This window comes from Mizuhopecten yessoensis, unplaced genomic scaffold, assembly GCF_002113885.1.
Source record: "Mizuhopecten yessoensis strain PY_sf001 unplaced genomic scaffold, ASM211388v2 scaffold1961, whole genome shotgun sequence".
NCBI classification, from domain to species: domain Eukaryota; kingdom Metazoa; phylum Mollusca; class Bivalvia; order Pectinida; family Pectinidae; genus Mizuhopecten; species Mizuhopecten yessoensis.
In genome coordinates, this window is record NW_018404308.1 from 1,573,873 (window position 1) to 1,599,004 (window position 25,132).

Sequence of the window (25,132 nt, forward strand, 5' to 3'; positions counted from 1 at the left end):
ACTATGTGGGATAAGGTCTTAACATGAATATCAACTTCTAAATGCTTATTTAATTACTACAACTTTATTATCAATGATGTAATTATATTGTGTTCTCCCCGAGAAAACTGAAAATGTGCCGAAGGGAAACCCATAAGCAGACTTAGAATGATCTAATACACTTCCGGTTGGGAGAAGTTAGTTTTCAACACAATCACAACATATGGAAAGATGTCGTCCTTCTCAGATAGCAGCCTCTCCAAGAAATTAAACGAACTTAATAACACTCAACAGAGCATCCAGACATTGTCATTGTGGCTGATTCACCACAGGAAGCATTCAAAAACCATTGTGCAAGTATGGCAGAGAGAAATGCAGAAAGGTTTGTGCTCTATTCCAAAGGTTTCGATTACTGAGTTTTGGGCCAAGGCCTCGCATGCATCATCAGATAAAATGGATTGACCGTGAGGTACAAACTGGCTTTATGATAAAGATATTTTTGTAAAAAAATGTTAAAAAAATAGCTATAAAATGTGTTTGATGGCCAACATGTAGTCTAAGGTTATTTACTTGAAAGCCCAAAAGTTGAAAAAACACTAGGATTCCATGTGTTAGTTAGCCTAGCGTAGCATAATAAACTTATTTTTGTAAGCGAAAAGCATCGGATCAGTGACAGATAATTAAAGCCCTGCTGCCTAATTCATTTTTTCTATGCAATTACTTTTTGCTGATTACTGACATAACTTAAATGGGTTTAGTATTGGACTTCTAAAACGGCTCCGTCGCTTTACCCAATACAACGACAAAGCCATACCTAATGTCAATCACATCACACGTGGACATAATCCCTACACTGTTGTCTAAATGAAACAGATGTGGAAATTCATGATTTCCATCTGCTTCACAAAAGAAATCACTGGTAATTACATAAACTTGTTCATGTTAGGAAAAAAGTAAAATTACACAGTTAGATAATAGCCAGTGTTGAGCTTCAAATAATTATCTTGATGATAAATAACCATCATTTTAAAAATAGTTGTTAATAAAATTATTAGCTATTCAATATTGAGACAAAATAAGCATATATACATTTTATATACATGGAACACTCAATTACCCAGAAATAATGAAAGATTAAAATTTCATCAAAATGGTAGCTAAATTAAAAAAAATACAAGAACAACGAAACTTGAATACAAATATTTATACATATATATTGATTTTTTTAAGAAAATATCAGTGTTATAACTATGATGCTTAATTACTTGCAATCTCCTATATTCGAATTAATTATTCTAGAAACAAACAGAAATATAGTTTATGACCCTCATCATAAAAAAAATATTAATTTTTACGTAATGTCGTTATATTATTATGTAAGTTCTAACAATACAACATATAACAAGTACAAATGGTAATATATGAGAGTGAATGAGTATATGGGTAATAATGATTTTCCGTTATTGTCATTCTATCTACCACTAATGATATATTCCAGCACACTTTTTCCAGACCTCGGTTCACCTAAGTTGGGTTGAATAAAGACATTGGTTAGTGCACTCACCTTCATCAAGATCGATGGTTGGGGGTTCAGCGATTAGTGACAAAGCAGGCAGCTCATCGCTGGACCTTCTCAATTTGGTCTATATATATCCTTCTTCAGGTATGGATCCCAGACCACACTAGCATACTCAAGCTTAGGCCTCACCAGTGCTTTGTAGCCTTTTTTTTCTTGACCTTTGAAGAGGAAATCTTCAAGTTTCTCCTAAGAAAACCCAAGGGAACTGTTGGCACCATTAGTATTACTAATGTGGGAGCCCCACTTCAGGTCAGAGGTAATAGTAACCCCTAGGTAGTTGGCCTGATCAACGTGGCCTGATCAACGTGCTCTAGTGCTTGGGCATGCAGCATGTACTGGTGGAGAAATGGCTTCCTGGTTTTGTGTATTGACATGTACAGGACTTGACACTTACCAGGATGAAAAGCCATTCTCCATTTACCCTCCCAGTTTGCAAGTGCATCAATGTCTCTTCGCAGGGATCCGGCATCTAAGGTAGATGCAACTGTTAAGTACATAACTGTATCATCTGCAAAGAGGTGTACAGTTGAGTTAATAACGTCTACTATGTCATTGATGTATTTTCATTCTACGAACCTGTGCATTTTTAGCTCTTCTTATAGAATGGTCCAAGTGCATTTGTTTATTGTGGAATATTTCTGTGCCACATGTTCCGTTTCAACTGAGATACGCAAATGTAGCCCAACAGCACCTCATCCCATATGGTGCCTCATTACCAACAGCACAGAGACACATTGATAACAGTGCTTTATTGAAATCCACACCTCATTATTTGCACCAGTGTGTTTAAACACTTTTCTGAAAAATACATTCCCTATTTGGATCAGCCCAGGTGTACATGTAGCTCTGCCAATGTTATTGGCTGTTTCTGTAGACGACAAAAGCTTTGCTAACTCTTATTCTAGATATGTTCTGTGGTAGTGTAGTAGGAGAAAGAAAAATGCACGGCTAGATGGGGGTTCAAACCCGGAACCATCTGCACTCTAGACAGACGCTTTGCCAATTGCGCTAAGCTACTTGGTTGCAGACGAACGACCCAATCTAATTCCTCTGCATTCCTTCCTCATTTTTCGAAGACATCACTATTTACAAGTCAACCCAGGTTTTGGTATCCCCTTGTCTCGAGCATTCCCCAAGTACTTGAAACAAGGGTTGGTCACAGGCAACACTGGGACCTCCAAATAGACGGTCGCTCTACCAATTGCAAAACATCTTGCAATAGCATTTAGCTCCTTTTGAGCAAGTCAAAACTAGTGTGGTCAAATAGAACTGTGTGACTTGTATAGCACACAAGGCAAGCTATATACCCACAGAGTGTGAACAACACATGCGTCGGACAGAACATAGAGCTGAGAATATGGAAGAGAGGTGTATTTACTGAAAATTCTCAAGACCAGATGTTCCAAATAAAATTTATTCATTTACTTAATACTTAACATACAGATGTATGTATTTATACTTTTTTCTGATACAGGACTTAAAATTATTTTTATCAGACTTAAAATGCATTGGTCCCAATTCTGATTGGAGCCAGTCCTTGAGAGGACCTGTTGGTTTGTCTAGGTTGAATGAGTCAACTGTCTAAGCAGTCAGAGACTCAGGAAAACTGTTACATTTCTGCACTACATCCTTGGTGTGAAGTTGCGACTGCTGTGCATGTTGAAACATAAGTTTTGCTAATATTGTAGTATTTCGCTTACAATTCCTAATTGGTTAAAGATTTAAAATTTGTTGTGACCAAATGCAAACTCCATTTCTGAAACAGATGCCATTATATTTATTATGGGTCAGATATGAAACTAATTGCTTCAAGATATCAAGTGATAAAATATATACCTGTAATATCAACATGATAATCAACTAGCTAGGCTTATACACTGAAACAACAGGTGACCAGGAACACACCTGTAACTGACCTGTCAGCATGACAGATCAGGGAATTAATCTTACTGTAACTCTTGTACTCAGGTTTCACAGGTAATGAAGTCGACTCCGTTGTCGGTACCAGGAAGTACAGCTGTAGTGCTAGATGTTTATAGCTCCAAACCATTAGATAGTAGGAGATAACAGTAGCTACAGGGCTGATCAATAGGCTTCATATGTACCAGGTGTCTGTCATACTGCCCACTACCTCTGTGTGTATAACCGTACCAGGGGTCTGTCATACTGCCCACTACCTCTGTGTGTATACCCATACCAGGTGTCTGTCATACTGCCCCCTACCTCTGTGTGTATAACCTTACCAGGTGTCTGTCATACTGCCCACTCCCTCTGTGTGTATAACCTTACCAGGTGTCTGTCATACTGCCCACTACCTGTGTGTGTATAACCATACCAGGTGTCTGACATACTGCCCACTACCTCTGTGTGTATAACCTTACCAGGTATCGGTCATACTGCCCACTACCTCTGTGTGTATAACCATACCAGGTGTCTGTCATACTGCCCACTACCTCTGTGTGTATAACCTTACCAGGTATCGGTCATACTGCTCACTACCTCTGTGTATAACCGTACCAGGTGTCTGTCATACTGCCCACTACCTCTGTGAGTATAACCGTACCAGATGTCTGTCATACTGCCCACTACCTGTGTGTATAACCGTACCAGGTGTCTGTCATACTACCCACTACCTCTGTGTGTATAACCTTACCAGGTGTCTGTCATACTGCCCACTACCTCCGTGTGTATAACCGTACCAGGTGTCTGTCATACTGCGCACTACCTCTGTGAGTATAACCGTACCAGATGTCTGTCATACTGCCCACTACCTGTGTGTGTATAACCATACCAGGTGTCTGTCATATTGCCCACTACCTCTGTGTGTATAACCTTACCAGGTATCGGTCATACTGCCCACTACCTCTGTGTGTATAACCTTACCAGGTATTGGTCATACTGCCCACTACCTCTGTGAGTATAACCGTACCAGGTGTCTGTCATACTGCCCACTACCTGTGTGTATAACCGTGCCAGGTGTCTGTCATACTGCCCACTACCTGTGTGTATAACCGTGCCAGGTGTCTGTCATACTGACCACTACCTCTGTGTATATAACCGACCAGGTGTCTGTTATACTGCCCACTACCTCTGTGTCTATAACCGTACCAGGTGTCTGTCATACTGCCCACTACCTCTGTGTGTATCACCTTACCAGGTGTCTGTCATACTGCCCACTACCTCTGTGTGTATACCGTACCAGGTGTCTGTCATACTGCCCACTACCTGTGTGTGTATAACCGTACTAGGTGTCTGTCATACTGCCCACTACCTCTGTGTGGTTAACCTTACCAGGTGTCTGTCATACTGCCCACTACCTCTGTGTGAATAACCTTAACCTAATTTTAAGCTGCATCCTTCAGGCATTTACATGGTACAATGAGGTCTTTGTTTAGTCAATTAACATTTTTTTACCTGTATTTACTGATCCTGATGTAGGTTATTAGTGATGTACATATGTGTATGTATGTTGTTATATTATACATGTAGTGTAACGGGTGTTTTATGAGTTAACTCATTCAACCCTGATGACACATTTGAACTCTTCCAGTTCAAAGATTGGAAAAGTTGATTATGAAATTCCAGGGGGGGGGGGGGGGGGGATGAGTTAATAGAGACAATGTGTCACAGTTGAATAATATTCCTGCAAGTTACGTTACTTCATTAGTAGAGTGAGCACTAGAATTTTTATTCAGGGAATTTATGGTAGAAGTTTCCATAAAACATGTTATTGATTAGAAAAAAACTCTAATTCCACATTTTTTGATACTTTCACAGCAAAGTTTTGAAGGCTTTGAGCAATAGATACACATATGTATATACATTAATCAGGAAAAGGAAAGTCTATAGGTAGAAAAGAGAGTAGGCTGGTTTTAAACTTTGGCTGAAAGTTCTTTTAAAAGTAATTTTTATGTTGTGTTATTTCTACAACTGCAGTTAAATCCAGTGTACGACTGACCTTTATGTACCTGGCCAATGATGTCATACAGAACAGTAAGAAGAAAGGACCTGAACTGACCAGGGACTTCGCTACAGTGTTACCCGAGGCCTATGCAGTAGCATCAAAGTAAGTGTTTAAATGTGAAAAAGTCAGCCTTGAGTGTTACCTTACACTTATACTGTCACAACCCTGTAAGTATTTATACAGTGTAACAATGTTACCAACACTTACACTGTAACAACCATGTAAGTGTTTATACAGTGTAACAATGTTACCATGCCAACACTTACACTGTCACAACCATGTAAGTGTTTATACAGTGTAACAATGTTACCAAACACTTACACTGTAACAACCATGTAAGTGTTTATACAGTGTAACAATGTTACCATGCCAACACTTACACTGTCACAACCATGTAAGTGTTTATACAGTGTAACAATGTTACCAAACACTTACACTGTAACAACCATGTAAGTGTTTATACAGTGTAACAATGTTACCATGCCAACACTTACACTGTCACAACCATGTAAGTGTTTATACAGTGTAACAATGTTACCAAACACTTACACTGTCACAACCCTGTAAGTGTTTATACAGTGTAACAATGTTACCAAACACTTACACTGTCACAACCCTGTAGGTGTTTATATAGTGTAACAATGTTACCAAACACTTACACTGTCACAACCCTGTAAGTGTTTATACAGTGTAACAATGTTACTAAACACTTACACTGTCACAATCATGTAAGTGTTTATATAATAGTGTTACAATGTTACCAAACACTTACACTGTCACAACCATGTACATGTTTATACAGCGTAATAATGTTACCAAACACTTACACTGTCACAACCATGTAAGTGTTTATACAGTGTAACAATGTTACCAAACACTTACATGTGTAAAATGTGTTTTTGTAGAGCAAGAATGTTAGCAGACATTAAAAAATAAAGTGTCAAATATTCTGTTAAATGTTTATACTCAATAGTTCAGCAGTATGTTATAGTATGTTACTGTATGTTACTGTATGTTACAGTATGTTATAGTATGTTACTGTATGTTACAGTATGTTATAGTATGTTACAGTATGTTACAGTATGTTACTGTATGTAATAGTATGTTACTGTATGTTACAGTATGTTACTGTATGTTACAGTATGTTATAGTATGTTACAGTATGTTACTGTATGTAATAGTATGTTACAGTATGTAATAGTATGTTACAGTATGTTACTGTATGTTACAGTATGTTACAGTATGTTACTGTATGTTACAGTATCTCTATAAGATTTAGATATACTGGATAAAACTTATTGTGAATAGGAACCCTTTGATGGAGGAACAGTTATCCAATGTGATGTACTATTTCTATATCATTACAGAGATGCTGATGATAAGACTAAGAAGTCATTAGAAAGAATTTTAACCATTTGGCAAGAAAGAGGAGTATACGACAAAACCTTTGTGACCAAAATAAAACAAGACACAGGTAGGTGATGAGTGAGAGAGGGTTCATACTTTGATGTTACCTTGATAAAGAGTTACAACACTTTTAGTGATAAAGTTACTATGAGATAGAGCTACCCTGATAAAGAATTACAAGAGTTAGGGTGATAAAGCTACCCTGATAAAGAATTACAAGAGTAAGGGTGATAAAGCTACCCTGATAAAGAATTACAAGAGTTAGAGTGATAGAGCTACCCTGATAAAGAATTACAAGAGTTAAGTGATAAAGCTACCCTGATAAAGAATTTCAAGAGTTAGGGTGATAAAGCTAACCTGATAAAGAATTACAAGAGAAAGGGGGATAAAGCTACCCTGATAAAGAATTACGAGAGTAAGGGTGATAAAGCTACCCTGATAAAGAATTACAAGAGTTAGAGTAATATAGCTACACTGATAAAGAATTACAAGAGTTAGGATGATAGAGTTACCCTGATAGAGAATTACAAGAGTTAGGGTCATATACTCTAAGAGTTACCCAGATAAAGAATTACAAGAGTTAGAGTAATATAGCTACACTGATAAAGAATTACAAGAATTAGGATGATAGAGTTACCCTGATGGAGAATTACAAGAGTTAGGGTCATAGACTCTAAGAGTTACCCAGATAAAGAATTACAAGAGTTAGGGTAATATAGCTACACTGATAAAGAATTACAAGAGTTAGGGTAATATAGCTTCACTGATAAAGAATTACAAGAGTTAGGGTGATAGAGTTACCCTGATAAAGAATTACAAGAGTAAGAGTGATATAGCTACACTGATAAAGAATTACAAGAGTTAGGGTCATATACTCTAAGAGTTACCCAGATAAAGAATTACAAGAGTTAGAGTAATATAGCTACCCTGATAGAGAATTACAAGAGTTAGGGTCATATACTCTAAGAGTTACCCAGATAAAGAATTACAAGAGTTAGGGTCATATACTCTAAGAGTTACCCAGATAAAGAATTACAAGAGTTAGGGTCATATACTCTAAGAGTTACCCAGATAAAGAATTACAAGAGTTAGGGTCATATACTCTAAGAGTTACCCAGATAAAGAATTACAAGAGTTAGGGTCATATACTCTAAGAGTTACCCAGATAAAGAATTACAAGAGTTAGGGTCATATACTCTAAGAGTTACCCAGATAAAGAATTACAAGAGTTAGGGTCATATACTCTAAGAGTTACCCAGATAAAGAATTACAAGAGTTAGGGTCATATACTCTAAGAGTTACCCAGATAAAGAATTACAAGAGTTAGGGTCATATACTCTAAGAGTTACCCAGATAAAGAATTACAAGAGTTAGGGTAATATAGCTACACTGATAAAGAATTACAAGAGTTAGGGTAATATAGCTTCACTGATAAAGAATTACAAGAGTTAGGGTGATAGAGTTACCCTGATAAAGAATTACAAGAGTAAGAGTGATATAGCTACACTGATAAAGAATTACAAGAGTTAGGGTCATATACTCTAAGAGTTACCCAGATAAAGAATTACAAGAGTTAGAGTAATATAGCTACCCTGATAGAGAATTACAAGAGTTAGGGTCATATACTCTAAGAGTTACCCAGATAAAGAATTACAAGAGTTAGGGTCATATACTCTAAGAGTTACCCAGATAAAGAATTACAAGAGTTAGGGTCATATACTCTAAGAGTTACCCAGATAAAGAATTACAAGAGTTAGGGTCATATACTCTAAGAGTTACCCAGATAAAGAATTACAAGAGTTAGGGTCATATACTCTAAGAGTTACCCAGATAAAGAATTACAAGAGTTAGGGTCATATACTCTAAGAGTTACCCAGATAAAGAATTACAAGAGTTAGGGTCATATACTCTAAGAGTTACCCAGATAAAGAATTACAAGAGTTAGGGTCATATACTCTAAGAGTTACCCAGATAAAGAATTACAAGAGTTAGGGTCATATACTCTAAGAGTTACCCAGATAAAGAATTACAAGAGTTAGGGTAATATAGCTACACTGATAAAGAATTACAAGAGTTAGGGTAATATAGCTTCACTGATAAAGAATTACAAGAGTTAGGGTGATAGAGTTACCCTGATAAAGAATTACAAGAGTAAGAGTGATATAGCTACACTGATAAAGAATTACAAGAGTTAGGGTCGTAGACTCTAAGAGTTACCCAGATAAAGAATTACAGGAGTTAGGGTCGTAGACTCTAAGAGTTACCCAGATAAAGAATTACAAGAGTTAGGGTCGTAGACTCTAAGAGTTACCCAGATAAGGAATTACAGGAGTTAGGGTGGTAGACTCTAAGAGTTACCCAGATAAATAATTACCCTGATAAAGAGACAGTTACTCTTGATTGATGTCCACTGTGAACTATGAATACAAATCATTACAGAATGTTCCGACTTTAAACACATTTGTGATAACTACTCTCGAGTCCCGAATATGAAAACTCTTTTCAGTTCCGTGAACTTGAAGGCATTATTTAACTATTTGAAAGACATCGGTCTATTCTATAGACTCCTATGTCTTTTATCCCACCTTACCCTTTTTTGACGCTATATATATCACATAGCCCATACCATCTATTCGTTATCATTTTTATTATTTTAACCCCCTTTTTATTTTAATTGTCTACACATACAATGCGAATGCTTTTAAAATGAACCTTTTTATCTGATTTTATTATCGCTACTTACATGTTTGTTTAAAAAAAATCAAAAAAATCACCATAGCCCTAAATGTCAACAGCCGTCGATGGGCTGTTAAACCCAAATAAACAAATAAAAACAAATCATTTCAGAGATATAAACTAGTGATGAGAGACAGTTATTCTTTCAGTGAAAGTTCTCTGTGAAAATGATTCCTTGCTAAAATCAATTTATAAATTATTGTTCTATGCCCGGCCGTTTTATGGGTGAGGACCACATAGTGTTAACCATATGTATGTGTCTTTGTTCTAGCAACTTCTGTTTATAACAGAATTTGTTAAAACTTACAAATATTAAGGACAACCATCACTAAACTGTATCTGCCCAGGGGCATTCATGTCTTACAGTCATTTTATGTTTTACATGTATTTATTTTTAAGTGTAAAACTTACATCATGACTTGCACCTTTCATAAAATTCTAGTGTAAGTTGAGCAATGTGTAATTTTGTATAACTTTACTTTAAGATTTGGGAAAGAATGATTCTAAACCAGCTGAAAAGACGAAAAAGAAGGTGGATGAATATGTTGCTACAAAACCTAAACATCACAAGTCTAAGAGTAAACACCGCGATCGTGAGCCAGCTGGTAAGTCACGTCCAGATCCTTGTGTCAGTGGTCAGATAGATCCTGTCTTCAGATATCACATCAAATTCTTGTGTCTTAAATACATAACATTCTGTCCTAAGATATCACATCAAATCCTGTGTCTGAAATACATAACATTCTGTCTTCAGAAATCACATCAAAACCATGTGTCAGAAATCAGATAGATTCTGTCCTCAAATATCACATCCTGATCCTTGTGTCAGAAATCAGATAGATTCTGTCCTCAAATATCACATCCTGATCCTTGTGTCAGAAATCAGATGGATTCTGTCCTTAGCTATCACATCAAAACCATGTGTCAAAAATACATTACATTCTATCTTCAGATATCACATGAAAATAAATATAGATAATTTGCAAAACAAATAGCCTGGGCTCAAAATTTAAAGAAAATGGAAAGCACACATACAAGGTATTACCTAATCTGGGGTACATAAGTAATGGAACCTGATATATTTGTAGTCAAGCCCGTGGCAGAACCAGTGACACCTGTTGCTGTCGTACCGGCTAAGAAGAAAAAGAAAGAAGATGATCTGAGTCTAATAGAGGAGATAGAATCCATGCCTAATGATCCCACAAGTAATACTGGTGATGTAAGTGTGATATCAATGATCCCACAAGTAATACTGGTGATGTAAGTGTGATATCAATGGTCCCACAAGTAATGCTGGTGATGTAAGTGTGATATCAATGGTCCCACAAGTAATGCTGGTGATGTAAGTGTGATATCTTCACTTGACCTTATAACCCCACTAGGGAATGCTACGTTGCTTTTCTGCCTTGTGGTTTCTTCACTGCCTCAACAGACAAAATCATTTTTTCCCAAAAAACTTGTTTGTAACTTTGTCTATGAATATGTTTACTAGTATATCTGTAGTCATGAACAGATTTTGACACTTGTCAACTATAATGTGCAGATTTTTTTTGATTTTTTTTATATTTCAAATCATCTATACATGTAGTAACAAAAACAGATGGGTCAGTTGTACACCGGTAATGTCTATTTCAGTCGGAGGCATTGGTCAAGAGGCTGGCCGACCTAGAGCACTCTGCATCTAGTGATGCTGCAGTACGAGAGAAGATAGCCGCACTACCACCAGAGGTGTCCGATATACAGCACCTGTCTAAGGTTCAAGGTAAATATGTGCTTATTACCATAGCTAGAAAATTAAGGAATAATTAATATGACATTATGAACAATGATATACAGTTAAAAAATAAAATTATACATACAAAACAGAACAAAGAACAAAAACCATTTGGATAAAGACAAATTGATGATTTCATTGCCGAATTTTGTGACTTTAATTTTGAATTAATAATTATCAATTTAACAATTTAATTTGTGGGAGGGGTATAGGAATCTTGACAAATATTTTTACATGAAAGTAAATGCTGTTTTTCCTATAAATAGAAATTATACTATATAGTTACCTATGTCATTTATAATTAAATATACTGGTAATTATTCAGATAAAGAAGCTGCAGTGAAACTAGCTAGTCAGGTAGAGGAGGCCTGTATTCTCCTGTCCGAGTACAACTTCAGACTTAATGCTGAGCTGGAGGAGAGGAAAGCGGTGGGCAAGATGCTACGAGACTTTATAGTGTGTCAGAGGGAACAGCTCACAGAAGCTGAAAATAAGGTAGAGGTAAGGTGGAGCAGGTTGTTTTCCTGAAATTTACAAGAGGAGTTGTCTCCCCTCCTCTGTAATGGGTTAGATTTTCTTTCATTACAGTGGTGGTTCAGGGTTGAGGTAACTCCATGAACTGTTCGTTTATGCAGACAAAATGGTTTGCCTTTTTTCACAATGCAGCATTTTTTTAGATAAATCCTGACAGATCTATTAATGTTAATGCGGGCATTGGAAGTGAGAACCCGCTGGAAACCATCATCAGATTGCTATGTCTGTCTCTGTTTCCTAAACTTAGGACAACTCTGTTCCATCTGGTCAATCCGTCTAAAATGCCAACTTTAATGGAGGTGTGAACTGATATACCATGTAGTTTTCTGAATAAAAACTAAATTAAAAAAAGTAAGATTTGTAATGGTTTGGGCCTCAGAAACAAAACACTAATTAGGAGTAAATTGTAACAGTTACTGTATATTTCTTACAGGCCTAACAAATCTAAGGTGAAGTTTTGTGTACAATTATCAGACCAATATCAACATTTATTATTTTAGAATGTGACATATTTCTAAAAAAGTATTAACTTTATAAAGATAACTTTAATCCGTTATTTAAAGAAATATCTGAAAAAAAGTGTGATTTTGTGTTAAAGTGCTGTTTAGAAATTTGTTTGCGTCTATTTGTCTTTTCCTTAGGATTACAAATCACGACTAGAGAAAGTGACGAATGTACGATTAGAGCTCTCCTCACACATACAAAACCTACCAGATCTTACCTTATTGCCTGATGTCACTGGAGGGTTAGCTCCTCTTCCCTCAGCCGGAGATCTCTTTTCACTGGATCAAAGACATTGATACAGGTTTGTGTGATCAGTTACCTGGTATTCATCGCTACCAGTAAATTATGCTGGACTATAGGATGGCACTATGTGCTGATGTCCTTCTTTCTAACTGTAGGTCTGTCAATCACTGCTATGTTCTGATGTCCTTCTTTCTATCTGTAGGTCTGTCAATCACTGCTATGTTCTCCTCTGGCCAGAACTGCTAAACAGGAAAGTTCATTTTTTGAAGGCTGAATCACAACAGGATAAATGTGAATGACATACCAGAACAGGAGAAGACTTTTAGAGGCTATGCCTGTTGTCAAATCCTTTATTATTAAAAAAAAAAAACACAATAAAATTTGTTGAAACAAAATAACAGGATAACATGTTATGCACAACTCTCAGGTCAAAGTCAAGGTCACAGTTAGAGGTCAAGAGTAAAATTATTGTTAAGCTTGTCTTGGTACATGTATAGTTTCAGCGAATTTCTTCATTGGCAGTGTGTCACAAGTAGCATTCAGGGTTTTACCTCAAGGACACAGCAAAAGGTCAAAGGTCAATTCATTTTATTGCATGTCCACGCCAATATTTCTCAATTGTTCAGCATTTTTAGCTCACCTGGTCCAAAGGACCATGGTGAGCTTATGCCATACCGCACGTCTGTTGTCCGTATTTTGACTAAATTTGGTCTGGAGCATCCTTAGGCCAAGGGAACTCAATTTTGTATAAATGGTGGGTGTGGCCCCCCTCGGGGCAGAGGAGCGGGGCCAAATAATGAAAATAGAGGTAAAACCTTTAAGATCCTTCTTCTACCGTAGGGGTTGAGGGATTTTCTCCAAAGTTAACCTGGAGCATCTTTGGGCCAAGGAGACTCAATTTTGTATAAACGGCGGGGCCCAATTGTTGAAACATAGCAAATTCTTCAAAATCCTCCTTTTCCTTTAGGAATGACAGATCTTTGTCCAGTTGCATATAAATAGAATCCCGGACTAACCATATAATACATGTACAGCAAAATCTGGCTATTTCAACTTCAATTTTGCTAAAATGTCAAGGTACGCAATACAGGCCCTTTGGGCCTCTTGTTCTAATGTATCATGCCATACTACTAGGTCAAGGCCAAAGCTAGCACCAAATGTCAGATGATTGTTATAGTTGTCTTGGCCACAACTAATGATTAACTCTGTTAATTTTATTGCTTGTTTCACAACTTAACAGTTTGTTGCATATACCTTGACTTTGTCTCCGTTAATATCATTTTCTTATGTCGATATAACTAATAATTCACTTCATCAAAAGTCCATAATTGTGCTCAGATGTTGTTATCTAAGTGCGAAGTACATAATTATATTTGAGCATAAAGTCACTCAGTTAGATCTAAATGAGAATCCATTGACTAATGACTACCTGGTATATACTGATTAATGTCCAGCTCTTGTTTTTACCAGCTGATCTTGATCAATTTTAAACCACACTATTAAACTCACCTGGTGATCTGAAAATTTGGAAATTTAACTGTGGTGTTTTTGAGAACCATACTTGTACAATGCCAACTGAAGTTGAACTAGGTCATTACTGGCTGAAGATGGAGAAATATGTTAAATGCTGAATATAAATATGAAGTGTGTGGTTAATTGCAGGGCCATTCCAGGGGGTTTGTAAGGATACGATTCTGTATGGATGAGCAGATGTGTGATTGCGTGGACTTTTGGATGGAGCGAGGATGTTTTATGACCAGGCACTTCTGGATACAATTAGGGCCGACGTATGATGTCTGGGCAAATCTGGATAAAGTGAGGGCAAGTGATGTCTGGGCAATTCTGGATGACGGGAGGGCAAGTGATGTCTGGGCAATTCTGGATGACAGGAGGGCAAGTGATGACCGTATACTTTTTTGTATCCAGCAACAAGTGCTAACAGTCTTGGCAATGCATTGAAAAACTGAAACAACACAATGCTGAATTCCAAGTATTTGAAAATGAACACTGTACATGTACATATGAAGGAACATGCTTCTGCTGGATTGAACGAAACCATTACTATAAGCTTAACATATTCTGCTTTTGTAAAATGATCAAAACAAGGGCCTAGACCAGTCTGTTTAAGGTCCCTATTTCTGTGATGTGTGTACTAGTTTAACATGGTAGTTTTATCAGGTATATGTCACAGTTTCGTGCTAATTTCCACAAGGGAAGATGATATGGAGTTATTTGGTAACGAGGCGCTGCATGCTTACTGCATCTGGGTTTTAATTTTTTTATTGTTATTCTCTGAACACTGGTAATTTCATGTGGATAATTTTCTAATTAGCACATCCAATTATATCACTACTCTGAAATAGTAATTCTTTTAAAACTAGCAGTTTCAAGGCATACCTTTTGAAATCTTTAATTGTTTATATCAATGCAATTCAGGAATGAATGGATATGTTATTGAGAAATACAATTTATTTTAAAGTTTGTCAAAGTCTTCAAGAGCAGGGGATAATAAAAAGTTTCTACTAACAAAGTTCACCTGGGATGGGAGAAAAATAATCATCCCCTACCATAAGGGTGTAACAGAAATCTTCAACCCTTGGGTTGATTTTCCTTTGGCTGTCTCACCCTCGGCAGAGCCTCGGGTTAGACAACCAAAAAACATCACCCCTCGGGTAGGAGATTTCTCTATCATACCCTCAAGGTAGGGGAAGATTCTATTAATCAACAGTGAGCATGTCCTTTGTGATTTATTCAGATTTGTAAATTGGGACCTTTGGACCTAAAACATACCACATCCTTAATACTTGTAAAATTTTAATCAGCAGAGCAATTTAAGGTCCTTTGGGCCTCTTGCTTGTATTAAATAATATTCAACCAGTTGACTTGTGCCTAATATCGAAATAAGACATTGATTTATAAATAGTATATGTCTTATCTTAAATCAAGCATTCCTATCTTTTCATGTGTCAGAGGAGTAGAATTTTATGCTAGGTTTTTGTATGGAACAAAGTTCATTGTCCAGAATTGTGTTGGTGCTTTTATGTGTGTGAGCCTGATTTTAACTTGCCATTTTATTTGAATTCAAACTTTCATTTTGAGAACCATGTGGTCATCTTGTATGGGGAAAACTTATGTTTTTTCCTTTGTATTCTTTTAATGGCACTGTCATATTTTTGGAGTGTGAAAAAAATGGGGTATTAATAACCAATGTCATGCACCATGTGATGTCCGTGTCAAATTAGATAGTATACATCATCTTTGTGTAGGTATCTGATCAGAATCACACTAAAAATGAAAGTCCAATTGGAATACACATTTGTATCAGTTTAGTTTAATCCTGCCACCTTTTTCATCTTCATGAAAACATGTATCAGACTTATTTGCATAAAAGGATTGTAAGGCATTCTTGCTTAAATTCACTAGCACACATATATATGTTATATCCTAGACATGAATGGTTTATAGGGACATGACTGGTGTGAAGTTGGTGTTGTTATGATTGATAGATTGAAGAAGAGTGTCGCGCTACATTTCTACTTCATTATATAGAAGTCTGGGGATCAAATCCTTGTAGTGGAAGCAAGACTTTTTTTTAATAGTGAAAAATAAAATAATAGTAAATGTAAATTCTTTTTGTACATCACAATTTGCATTAGTAACTGGACAAACAACTCCTAGTCAGAAAAATGCCAAACAAAATGGAATTCTTCTATGATGGAGAAACCACACAAAGTGCAGGGGACACTCTTCCTTAAACTCACAATAGCCTGATGTTGAATGTCAACAAATGTTTCTGATGTTAAACAATCATTACTTTGTTTTTTATAGATTACACAGAAATTGGAATAAAATATATAAGCTGTTCAAACTCTATACTGCACAGAGTAGGTGACAAGGGGGATAACTCTTCTGTGATGGAACAGTGTCGATAGCTAGTATTGTTTTAGTATAAACATAGCATAATTATGTTCACATGAAGGCCAACAAAAATCCTTACGTTTGTTTTTTTGTGTCAGGTATGTTCAAAATGTACAACAAACTCGTATTAAACATTAACAATTGACCAGCAAACACTGTTGCTCATCATTTCTATTTTAAACTCTCATATGTATCTACAATGTAGGTCATCGATAGTATATACTCAGCAGAAGCACCTGTCACAATTAATCAATGAACACTAATTGGTAATAAATCTGTTTTAATACTGTAGTATCTATCCTGCAATAACATAAACAACTTTCCTAATATAAATGAGGTGAAGTATTGGTGGAATTAAAGGAGTGTTGTGAGCACAGATGTACAGAACACATGTGTATTGGAGGTGGAATATTAGTCAAATGTGATATAAAGTCTGAACATCTGTGACTGATGAATTTGTTTAGTGGCGAGAATTTTACATTTCCTTTAACAATTTGATACTAGTATTTAACTACTGTGTAATGTTTCAACCAAATACATTAAAACCAGTAGCTGTTGGTTTGGGAGGAAGGACATGGCACAGTACATTAATTTCTGACATAAAGTAAATCAATTTATAGTTCCACAAGCTGGTACAGTAAGTATAAGGAATCAAGGTCAGGTGTAAGCTTGTACCAATGTGTCTGATTATGTGTAACAGATATAAATGGTCTTGATCAAGTGTAAGCTTATATGTAGTACCAATGTGTCTGATACATGTACAATAGGTATAAATGGTCATGATCAAGTGAAAGCTTGCTGTACCTGTGTTCAATATGAAATGTTGGGATTTACATGTGGCTTTACTTGCTTCAATGATGAGTTTATAAATTTCGGTTTTATAATTAATCTATGCTGTATCAAAATTGCCATTATTTTCATAGCCACTGAAGATTTTGTTCCCCTTTTTGAATTTTCAGAAATTGTTATGAATTTTGAAATATTCATATGGTGTATCGTTGTGGCATTCCATAAGATAATCAGTTGTGTATTGAAAGATGAACTGTATTAGGAGATCATCTTGTCTATGTATACATACCGGTAAACGATTCTAAGATGAATTGTATTAGGAGATCATCTTGTCGATGTATACATACCGGTAAACGATTCTAAGATGAATTGTATTAGGAGATCATCTTGTCGATGTATACATACCGGTAAACGATTCTAAGGTGCAGAATAAATACTGTTGCAAGTTTTCAAAACATTTGTTGTTTTTTGTTATTTACTTGATTATACCTTGAAGAACAAAATAGGTTTTAAAAAAAGCTCCTGTTTGTACATCACATGGTCACATCTTGGATGCTGATTGGATAGCTAGGCACTGTGACAGACTTTTGGAGGTGACGGACCTGTTCAGGAAATAAAAGTTGGTTACTTTTTTCATTGTATGTAAAATAAATTCTTTTGATTGCTTTATGGCATCTTATATTAACTTCATCTAACTTTCCCAGAAAATTCTATGCTACAATAATCTAGAAGATTAAACACCCACTAGTCTAAATGTGCGTTGGTTTTTAAATGTTTCTGAGGTATATTAATTTTAAGATTTTTTTTCTCAGGTTTGTTTTCAAAATGTCTTCTCATTTGTGAACTTAATAATGGAGACATCAGACATTATATAAGCCCGATAGTTGAAAGAGATTGAAAACAATAGAAATATACATCATAGCTCACTAGAACCTCTCACATTTTTTAAAACACTTTTCTGTTGGTTGGTTGGTTGGTTGAATTGGTTATACAATGTACCGTATATTATGCAGTAATTCACATCAATATGACGTGACATAACAATATAAAATTATATTGAATATATTGTCTTCACCACTGGCACAAGCATTTAGGATATGTCACTTTCAGGCAGTTAATAAATTTGCTCATGCTGAGACAACTATAAAATGTTCACATAAATTTAAATTATAAATCTATTTTGCTATTATGATATTTTACTATTCCTTTTTAAACAAATATTTCAAATTAAAAGCTAGAAGTCATAACAAGGTTATTTAGATATAACCAAGATGAAATATATTGAATGTGCATACTTCTATTATTCCAAATGGACATTAAGTGATGGGCCAATTTCCATCACATCCCTATGGATCCTGTTTTTCGATTTTTTTTTATTTCAACAACTTTTAATTATTTGACCTCTGTGACCATAACTGTGGGTCAAGTTAATTTATTTGAACATTTATATTTATCCCAGCATGATTAAAAACTCAACCAAGAAAGCAATAGAGGCTATAAATATCATCTCTAGATATCATTGTTTTACAGAAGTCATTTGAAGGTTTTTATCACATTCGACCCAGATAACCTTTAAAGTGGGTCAAGGTTGTTCATTTGAACAAACCTGTTTGCACTGATTCAACACTGTCATGGCTTGAGAGGGTTCCACTTTAGAAGAAATTTGAAAATGTGACAGGTGGATGGGCGAACAGGCAGCGGATACCTTGTTATTGCATAGATTCAACATGGCCATTGACCAGAAAGCAAGGGGGCTCAAATCTTTGGTAAGTGACCTGCTAGTGTTAGAAAAGTAACTGTCTTGAGACTACATTTCTTTGTTATATTTCATTGTGATGGAATGAGCAGATTAGTCTTGTGTACTAAATGTGTACCCTTCATAGCATAAAGCTTATCAGTACCTATTATAAGTATTACACCAAAAATATGCAGGTTATTTGCTCTGATAGAACTTTACTGTGCCTCAACCTAAATTATGGTTGTAAAACATTCCAGTGATCACGATCGATCACCATTGCGCAAGCGTGTTGAACCTCGACCTTTCACTACCACGAAAGAGAAAGAAAGATTGACTTGACGGGGTAAGTGTAATATGCGTAAGGATTAAAATAGTGTGTATTTGTGATGAATAGTTGATCCTCCATCCTAAACCAAAATGATTACCACCATAAGTTTACCAACTTAGGCGAAAGGGATCAAAGTCTGGATCGTGATGCTACGGTGCGATATTGTTTGACGGCACCGATTTACAATCGCCACCCGAGGCGTTGTAAACAGTTTGTAAATATCGAGTTGTAGTGTAAGTCTTGGTTTCGTGTTTACACTTTAATGTTAAAATGTGTCGGACAGATCTTCATTGATATCACAAACAAACTTCAGGCAATGGTTATTCATTGTAAAGTGTCAAAATCGGATGATCCTTTACAGTTAATATTACCATTCATTTATAATGTTATCAATAAGGCGGAGGATTTTCGGAGATGTGTTTTCATAGAGAACGACTGTATCTTTGGTTTGTTTTATTATGTTAGAGATTTTGAGTGCAATACTTTATGTCACATGATTACGCAAGTTTTAAAAGACTTAATAGCTATGTATTGATCTTTCATTTGTACTTGATTATGAATACCCACTGAAGTAATTAAGTTCCCCTTGGCTTGTGAGTTTACACACAATTTTAGCAGTAAGCTATGACACATGGACCTCATTTGGATATTGTTATTCCAATTACAGAGTTTCAAATTCAGCGATTAATTCCTAGATACAACAGTGAGATAGGACATGTCCCCTTGTAAAACTGGAAAAATACTCTGAACAGGAATATATTAATGCACTTTTTGGTTGATACATAAGTAAAATAACATGCTGTTGAGAGTATGAATTCCTGTATAGATTGATAATGATATTTTGAAGACATTATTGTTTATATGATAGACAAATTAAATATCGTCTACTATTTAAAAATGAAAATGATCAATAGTATTTCTCCTCATATTACTTGTTCAGTTATGTTTGAAGGGATGATAATACAGATTTAAACGCTGGTTCAGACTTGGGAGTTTTTATGTGGACCTAATTTGTAAGGAATAGATAGTCCACTGATGTAAAACAAAATCCTATCATTTGTGTATGCCCTACTCACCGCAACATATAGTGGAAGGGTCATGTGCATAAAGTGCTTGTTTTTTTGTGTTCATGTCTGTCCATAAGGAATCTTTGTTAGGCTTTGCATATAATTTACATTTTGATCCATTACTCTCATACGTCCAACATCATACAACTTTTTATACATGTGGACCTTCATCTTTTTGGATTATTGCTGAAATTAAAGTTCATCGTGGCCTATAGGATCTGCGTCTCCAAGTTTGGCTAGACTTTGGAGTTGGCAGTAGTCTGATATTAGAGCCAATTTGAGGAACAATATTCACAACATTTTATGTATCATTCATCTTGATACTGCATCAATATATCAAATATAGGTCAATTCGACTTATAATTTCTGCCTCACAGACTTTGGTTAGACTTTAGATTTAATGGGTAGCTCAGTTTCTTTGGTTACAGGTTTATTTCTATCATAGTGTTAAGGAGTCAACAAATTTAGTGTTTCAAAAATTAATTGTTTCAAAAGCTGGAAGAAATGCTCTTGCATTTTGAAAAAAATGCATATTTGTGTAATAATCGTTGTACTGATTATGAAACCAATTCTGTTTAACATGGTAAAGGAGAGGGACTGAAAGAAAATATTGTGTTAATGGACTATGAAGTAGGATACATTTTGTAAATGGACTATGAAGTAGGATACATTGTGTAAATGGACTATGAAGTAGGATACATTTTGTAAATGGACTATGAAGTAGGATACAATTGGTTAAACATGCTACCAGTGTAGCTTTATGCCTGGTACCAAGTTTACACATGTACCAAACAGAAACTTGATGCAATCTGGTCTGCATCTCCAAGAAGATGGTTAGTTCCGTGTGGGACACAAGATAAACAAACAATTACAGAATCACTTATGAATGACTGTATCGTGTGTAACTCCCCATAGTAATGGGCTTGTTTACACACAGAGATGCCAGTGTTGGTCCACTTTGATGCTGAATGGAGTAGACAGTAGCACCTAGTGTTTATTATAGGGACACGCCGGTAAAGCCCTCCTCCTCCATCACTGTGTAGCTACTGTCCAGCTGTGTGTACAATGGGTTAGTGCTGACAGTGAAGGTGAAGCCACATCATAACTGATAAATATCACTTCTTGTTTATAGTATCACATTGCCTCCTCTTACATTACTAAGGCCTTCAAAGTTTATATAGATTCTTTTCTGGGAAAAGATAACATACTAACTATGTTAAATACTGAATTGGTGTTAGGCCTTGACAAACATTGTTCGGTTCTGCCTACCTACCCTTTATTTTTGCCCACCTTAAACTTTTTTGCTGTTTTGAAGATCACTCCCGTTTACAATTGTATAAACTTTATAATATAATTGAAAAATAAAATTTATTACCTACCTACCCTAACTTGGTCTTAAAACTACTGGCTCATCCGTTTGTGTCTGCCTCAGTGAAAAAAGATATACTTTATGTGCATTTATACATATAGTATATGTATTTATAGTATCTACCCTTTTTCTGAGGCAGGTGTACTACTGGTATATAGTATCTACCCTTTCCCCGAGGCTGGTGTACTACTGGAATATAGTATCTACCCTTTTTCTGAGGCTGGTGTACTACAGGTATATAGTATCTACCCTTTTTCTGAGGCAGGTGTACTACTGGGATATAGTATCTACCCTTTCCCCGAGGCTGGTGTAATACTTGTTTATATTATCTACCCTTTTTCTGAGGCTGGTGTCCTACTGGTATATAGTATCTACCCTTTCCCCGAGGCTGGTGTACTACTTGTTTATATTATCTACCCTTTTTCTGAGGCTGGTGTACTACTGGTATATAGTATCTACCCTTTCCCCGAGGCTGGTGTACTACTGGAATATAGTATCTACCCTTTTTCTGAGGCTGGTGCACTACTGGTATATAGTATCTACCCTTTCCCCGAGGCTGGGGTACTACTGGGATATAGTATCTACCCTTTCCCCGAGGCTGGGGTACTACTGGGATATAGTATCTACCCTTTCCCCGAGGCTGGTGTTCTACTTGTTTATATTATCTACCCTTTTTCTGATGCTGGTGTACTACTGGTATATAGTATCTACCCTCTCCCCGAGGCTGGTGTACTACTGGTATATAGAATCTACCCTTTCCCCGAGGCTGGTGTACTACTGGTATATAGTATCTACCCTTTCCCTGAGGCTGGTGTACTACTGGTATATAATATCTACCCTTTTTCTGAGGCAGGTACCCGTGACTCACCAGCTGATAACCTCAGTTTGGACTGGTATCACTTACTCACAGTGTTATAACGTTTGTTCTAAATACGTTAGTGTAATTATTGATTGCAACACTGAAACCCATTTTATGGAAAATTCAAATGAATGTAATACTTCAATGACAAAGGGAAATAAGTTGAGAATATAATAAGAGTGAATATATGTGGTTGATGAAATGTTTACTTTCCATCTGGAATGAATTACATGGTTTTGAACCCTGCCATGTAGTAGCTATATGTATAGACACTCTCCAGCTGTGAACCCCCTCCCCCGGAATCCCCTGGACCTATAGTACTAGTAGCAGTAGGGGCATCCTGCCATTATCACCCTTACAACCATGTTTCTGGTGTCGGGGTAACATACACAGGTCATGTTACTAGTGTCGGGTCAGGGTAACATAACCACTACCACTACTGAGACAGGTGGACATGATAAGCACCACTGAGCTTTCAAATTACCAATCCAATAATAGCGCTTATGAAACACCTGTAATTTTATTGAATATTTTTAGTGACAGAAAACTTTCAGTATTACAAATGTACCTATTTTTAGTAAGATGACAGCATCTCCCAGTCATTGAAAATCATTTACCATAACCATTGGCTATATAGGAAACAAAACATAATGTAGGTACAGAGTGAATTATAATGTACAATAAATTGTTTTCTTTACATGCTACTATGATGTACTATTCGTACCCATACAAATTACACATGTTTTATCAGGTATAGCTCATTGGTTGATTTTCTGCATTTTTATAAGTCAAAATAATTATATATATCACAGCCAAACATCATTTAGCCTGAAAATACTTAGTCCTGCAGCTAATTTTGTATGATATATCTAATGTAGTATGTTAGTTTGCTTGTCTGGATTTTAATTGAGATATTTTTAATTACCATGATGATTTACAGACTGTGTGGAACGCTAACATGCATGGGTAAGAATGTAAGGTGCTGTTTACTGTCAGTCAAGTGGGAGGGGTATCTACCTGGCGATGACGGCTATATACTACCATATTAGTCAACACTTATTACGCCCTATGTGTAGGTGTAACTTATTACTGAAAAGTCCACCACTTGCAAGTTTGGTCTGTTTGATTGAGAGAAATGTTTAAATTTTACCTTGCAAAGGTGATATGACTATTTCCGTCCTAGTGATGTAGGTGTACAATGTAAGTACCGACTCTATTGGAGACTCTATTGGAGACTGGTCTACGTGATACAGTTTAAATCTGTAGACTTTTTTAAGATGGGGATGTTATTATAAGGATAACAATATCTTCAGATAACTTTTGGGTAAATATCTTAGCACAGTGATGATTCATATCGCTGTTTACAGGTATAGATTTCTGTATTCAGTTTCACACATGCATGTACATTGTTTAGACTACACAACACATGTTACATAGTGTACCAGGTATGTAGGGAACAGTAAACTTCCTTATTTATTCATTTAACAATCTATTTCTAGGAAAAAGTATATATAAAGTAACCATTATATAGTATGGTAATGTATTTGTGACATTGTATATACTAAAGGATACACACAACTATGTAATGAATACATTTAAAACAACTTTATAGAATGAATTACCTATATAAAGCTCATCTCTGTAATTAAATCATAAGCACACCATAGATACAAATTGGACATAACAAGATCCTCAAAATTAATACCTAATGATTATTTGATATCCATTCATTGAAATAATTTTGTTCGTTGATCTTACTTTAAAATGTAAGATATTAAATTGCCAATGATGAATAAAGTTACCCTAGAAGGTAAAAAGTTTCTTTAAAAGGTACATTTATACTTTAGTTCAGTTTTAACAACCACTGATGTTTAAAATCTTGTGTGCGTTATCAATTTTGTTGTGATCGTCTTGCCAGAAATAGAATGCTCTTCATTGCGTAACATCCTTTATAATATTAGCTAAGTCTGTTACACATTAAGATCCCTATTAAGATCTGGTCCTTGATGTTGCGTCAAGTTTGTGTGCGAGTAGTAAGATGAATGGATCCTGAATATAATCTTGTGCTTGTTATCCTGTACTTTGTAAAGTGGTGCTTGGATATGAGAAGTGGTATATAAAGGGTCCAAACCTCAAGTATGTCTTGTGTTTTAGTCTCGTGTTGTATACATTATTGTTTCTCTGCTGTATAACAAACCCATACACCATCAAACCTACACAGTATATATAGGTACTTATGTACTTATAAGTGTCATGTCCCTATTCACCTCCTTTTCCAAAAACAGCTTGTTTTCCTGTCATTTGTAATTGACTTATATTCAAGTACCTCAAATTCCTGAAGATT

General features: G+C 35.9%; 2 protein-coding genes across 3 annotated transcripts in view; both read left to right on the top strand.

The window, feature by feature from the left end:
• Positions 1-130: 130 nt before the first annotated feature.
• Positions 131-17,877, top strand: LOC110443860 (regulation of nuclear pre-mRNA domain-containing protein 1B-like). 2 transcript variants are annotated; one of them, XM_021488304.1, is made up of 9 exons: positions 131-361; positions 5,495-5,624; positions 6,890-6,996; positions 10,151-10,270; positions 10,754-10,884; positions 11,301-11,427; positions 11,765-11,934; positions 12,615-12,778; positions 14,383-17,877. In XM_021488304.1, exons 1-8 carry the CDS (start codon positions 211-213, stop codon positions 12,771-12,773), a joined length of 1,095 nt encoding a protein of 364 aa, XP_021343979.1. In that variant the 5' UTR covers positions 131-210; the 3' UTR covers positions 12,774-12,778; positions 14,383-17,877. The 2 variants fall into 2 exon arrangements, with proteins under 2 accessions (XP_021343979.1, XP_021343973.1); XM_021488298.1 differs by having other exon boundaries at positions 135-361; positions 11,765-11,940.
• Positions 17,878-19,450: 1,573 nt separating this feature from the next.
• Positions 19,451-25,132, top strand: part of LOC110443840 (endonuclease/exonuclease/phosphatase family domain-containing protein 1-like) — a 52,849-nt gene continuing 47,167 nt past the window's right edge. The window contains exon 1 of the mRNA XM_021488268.1: positions 19,451-19,508. The gene's annotated coding sequence lies outside the window, so the exon portion shown is untranslated. The remainder of the gene's footprint in view (positions 19,509-25,132) is intronic.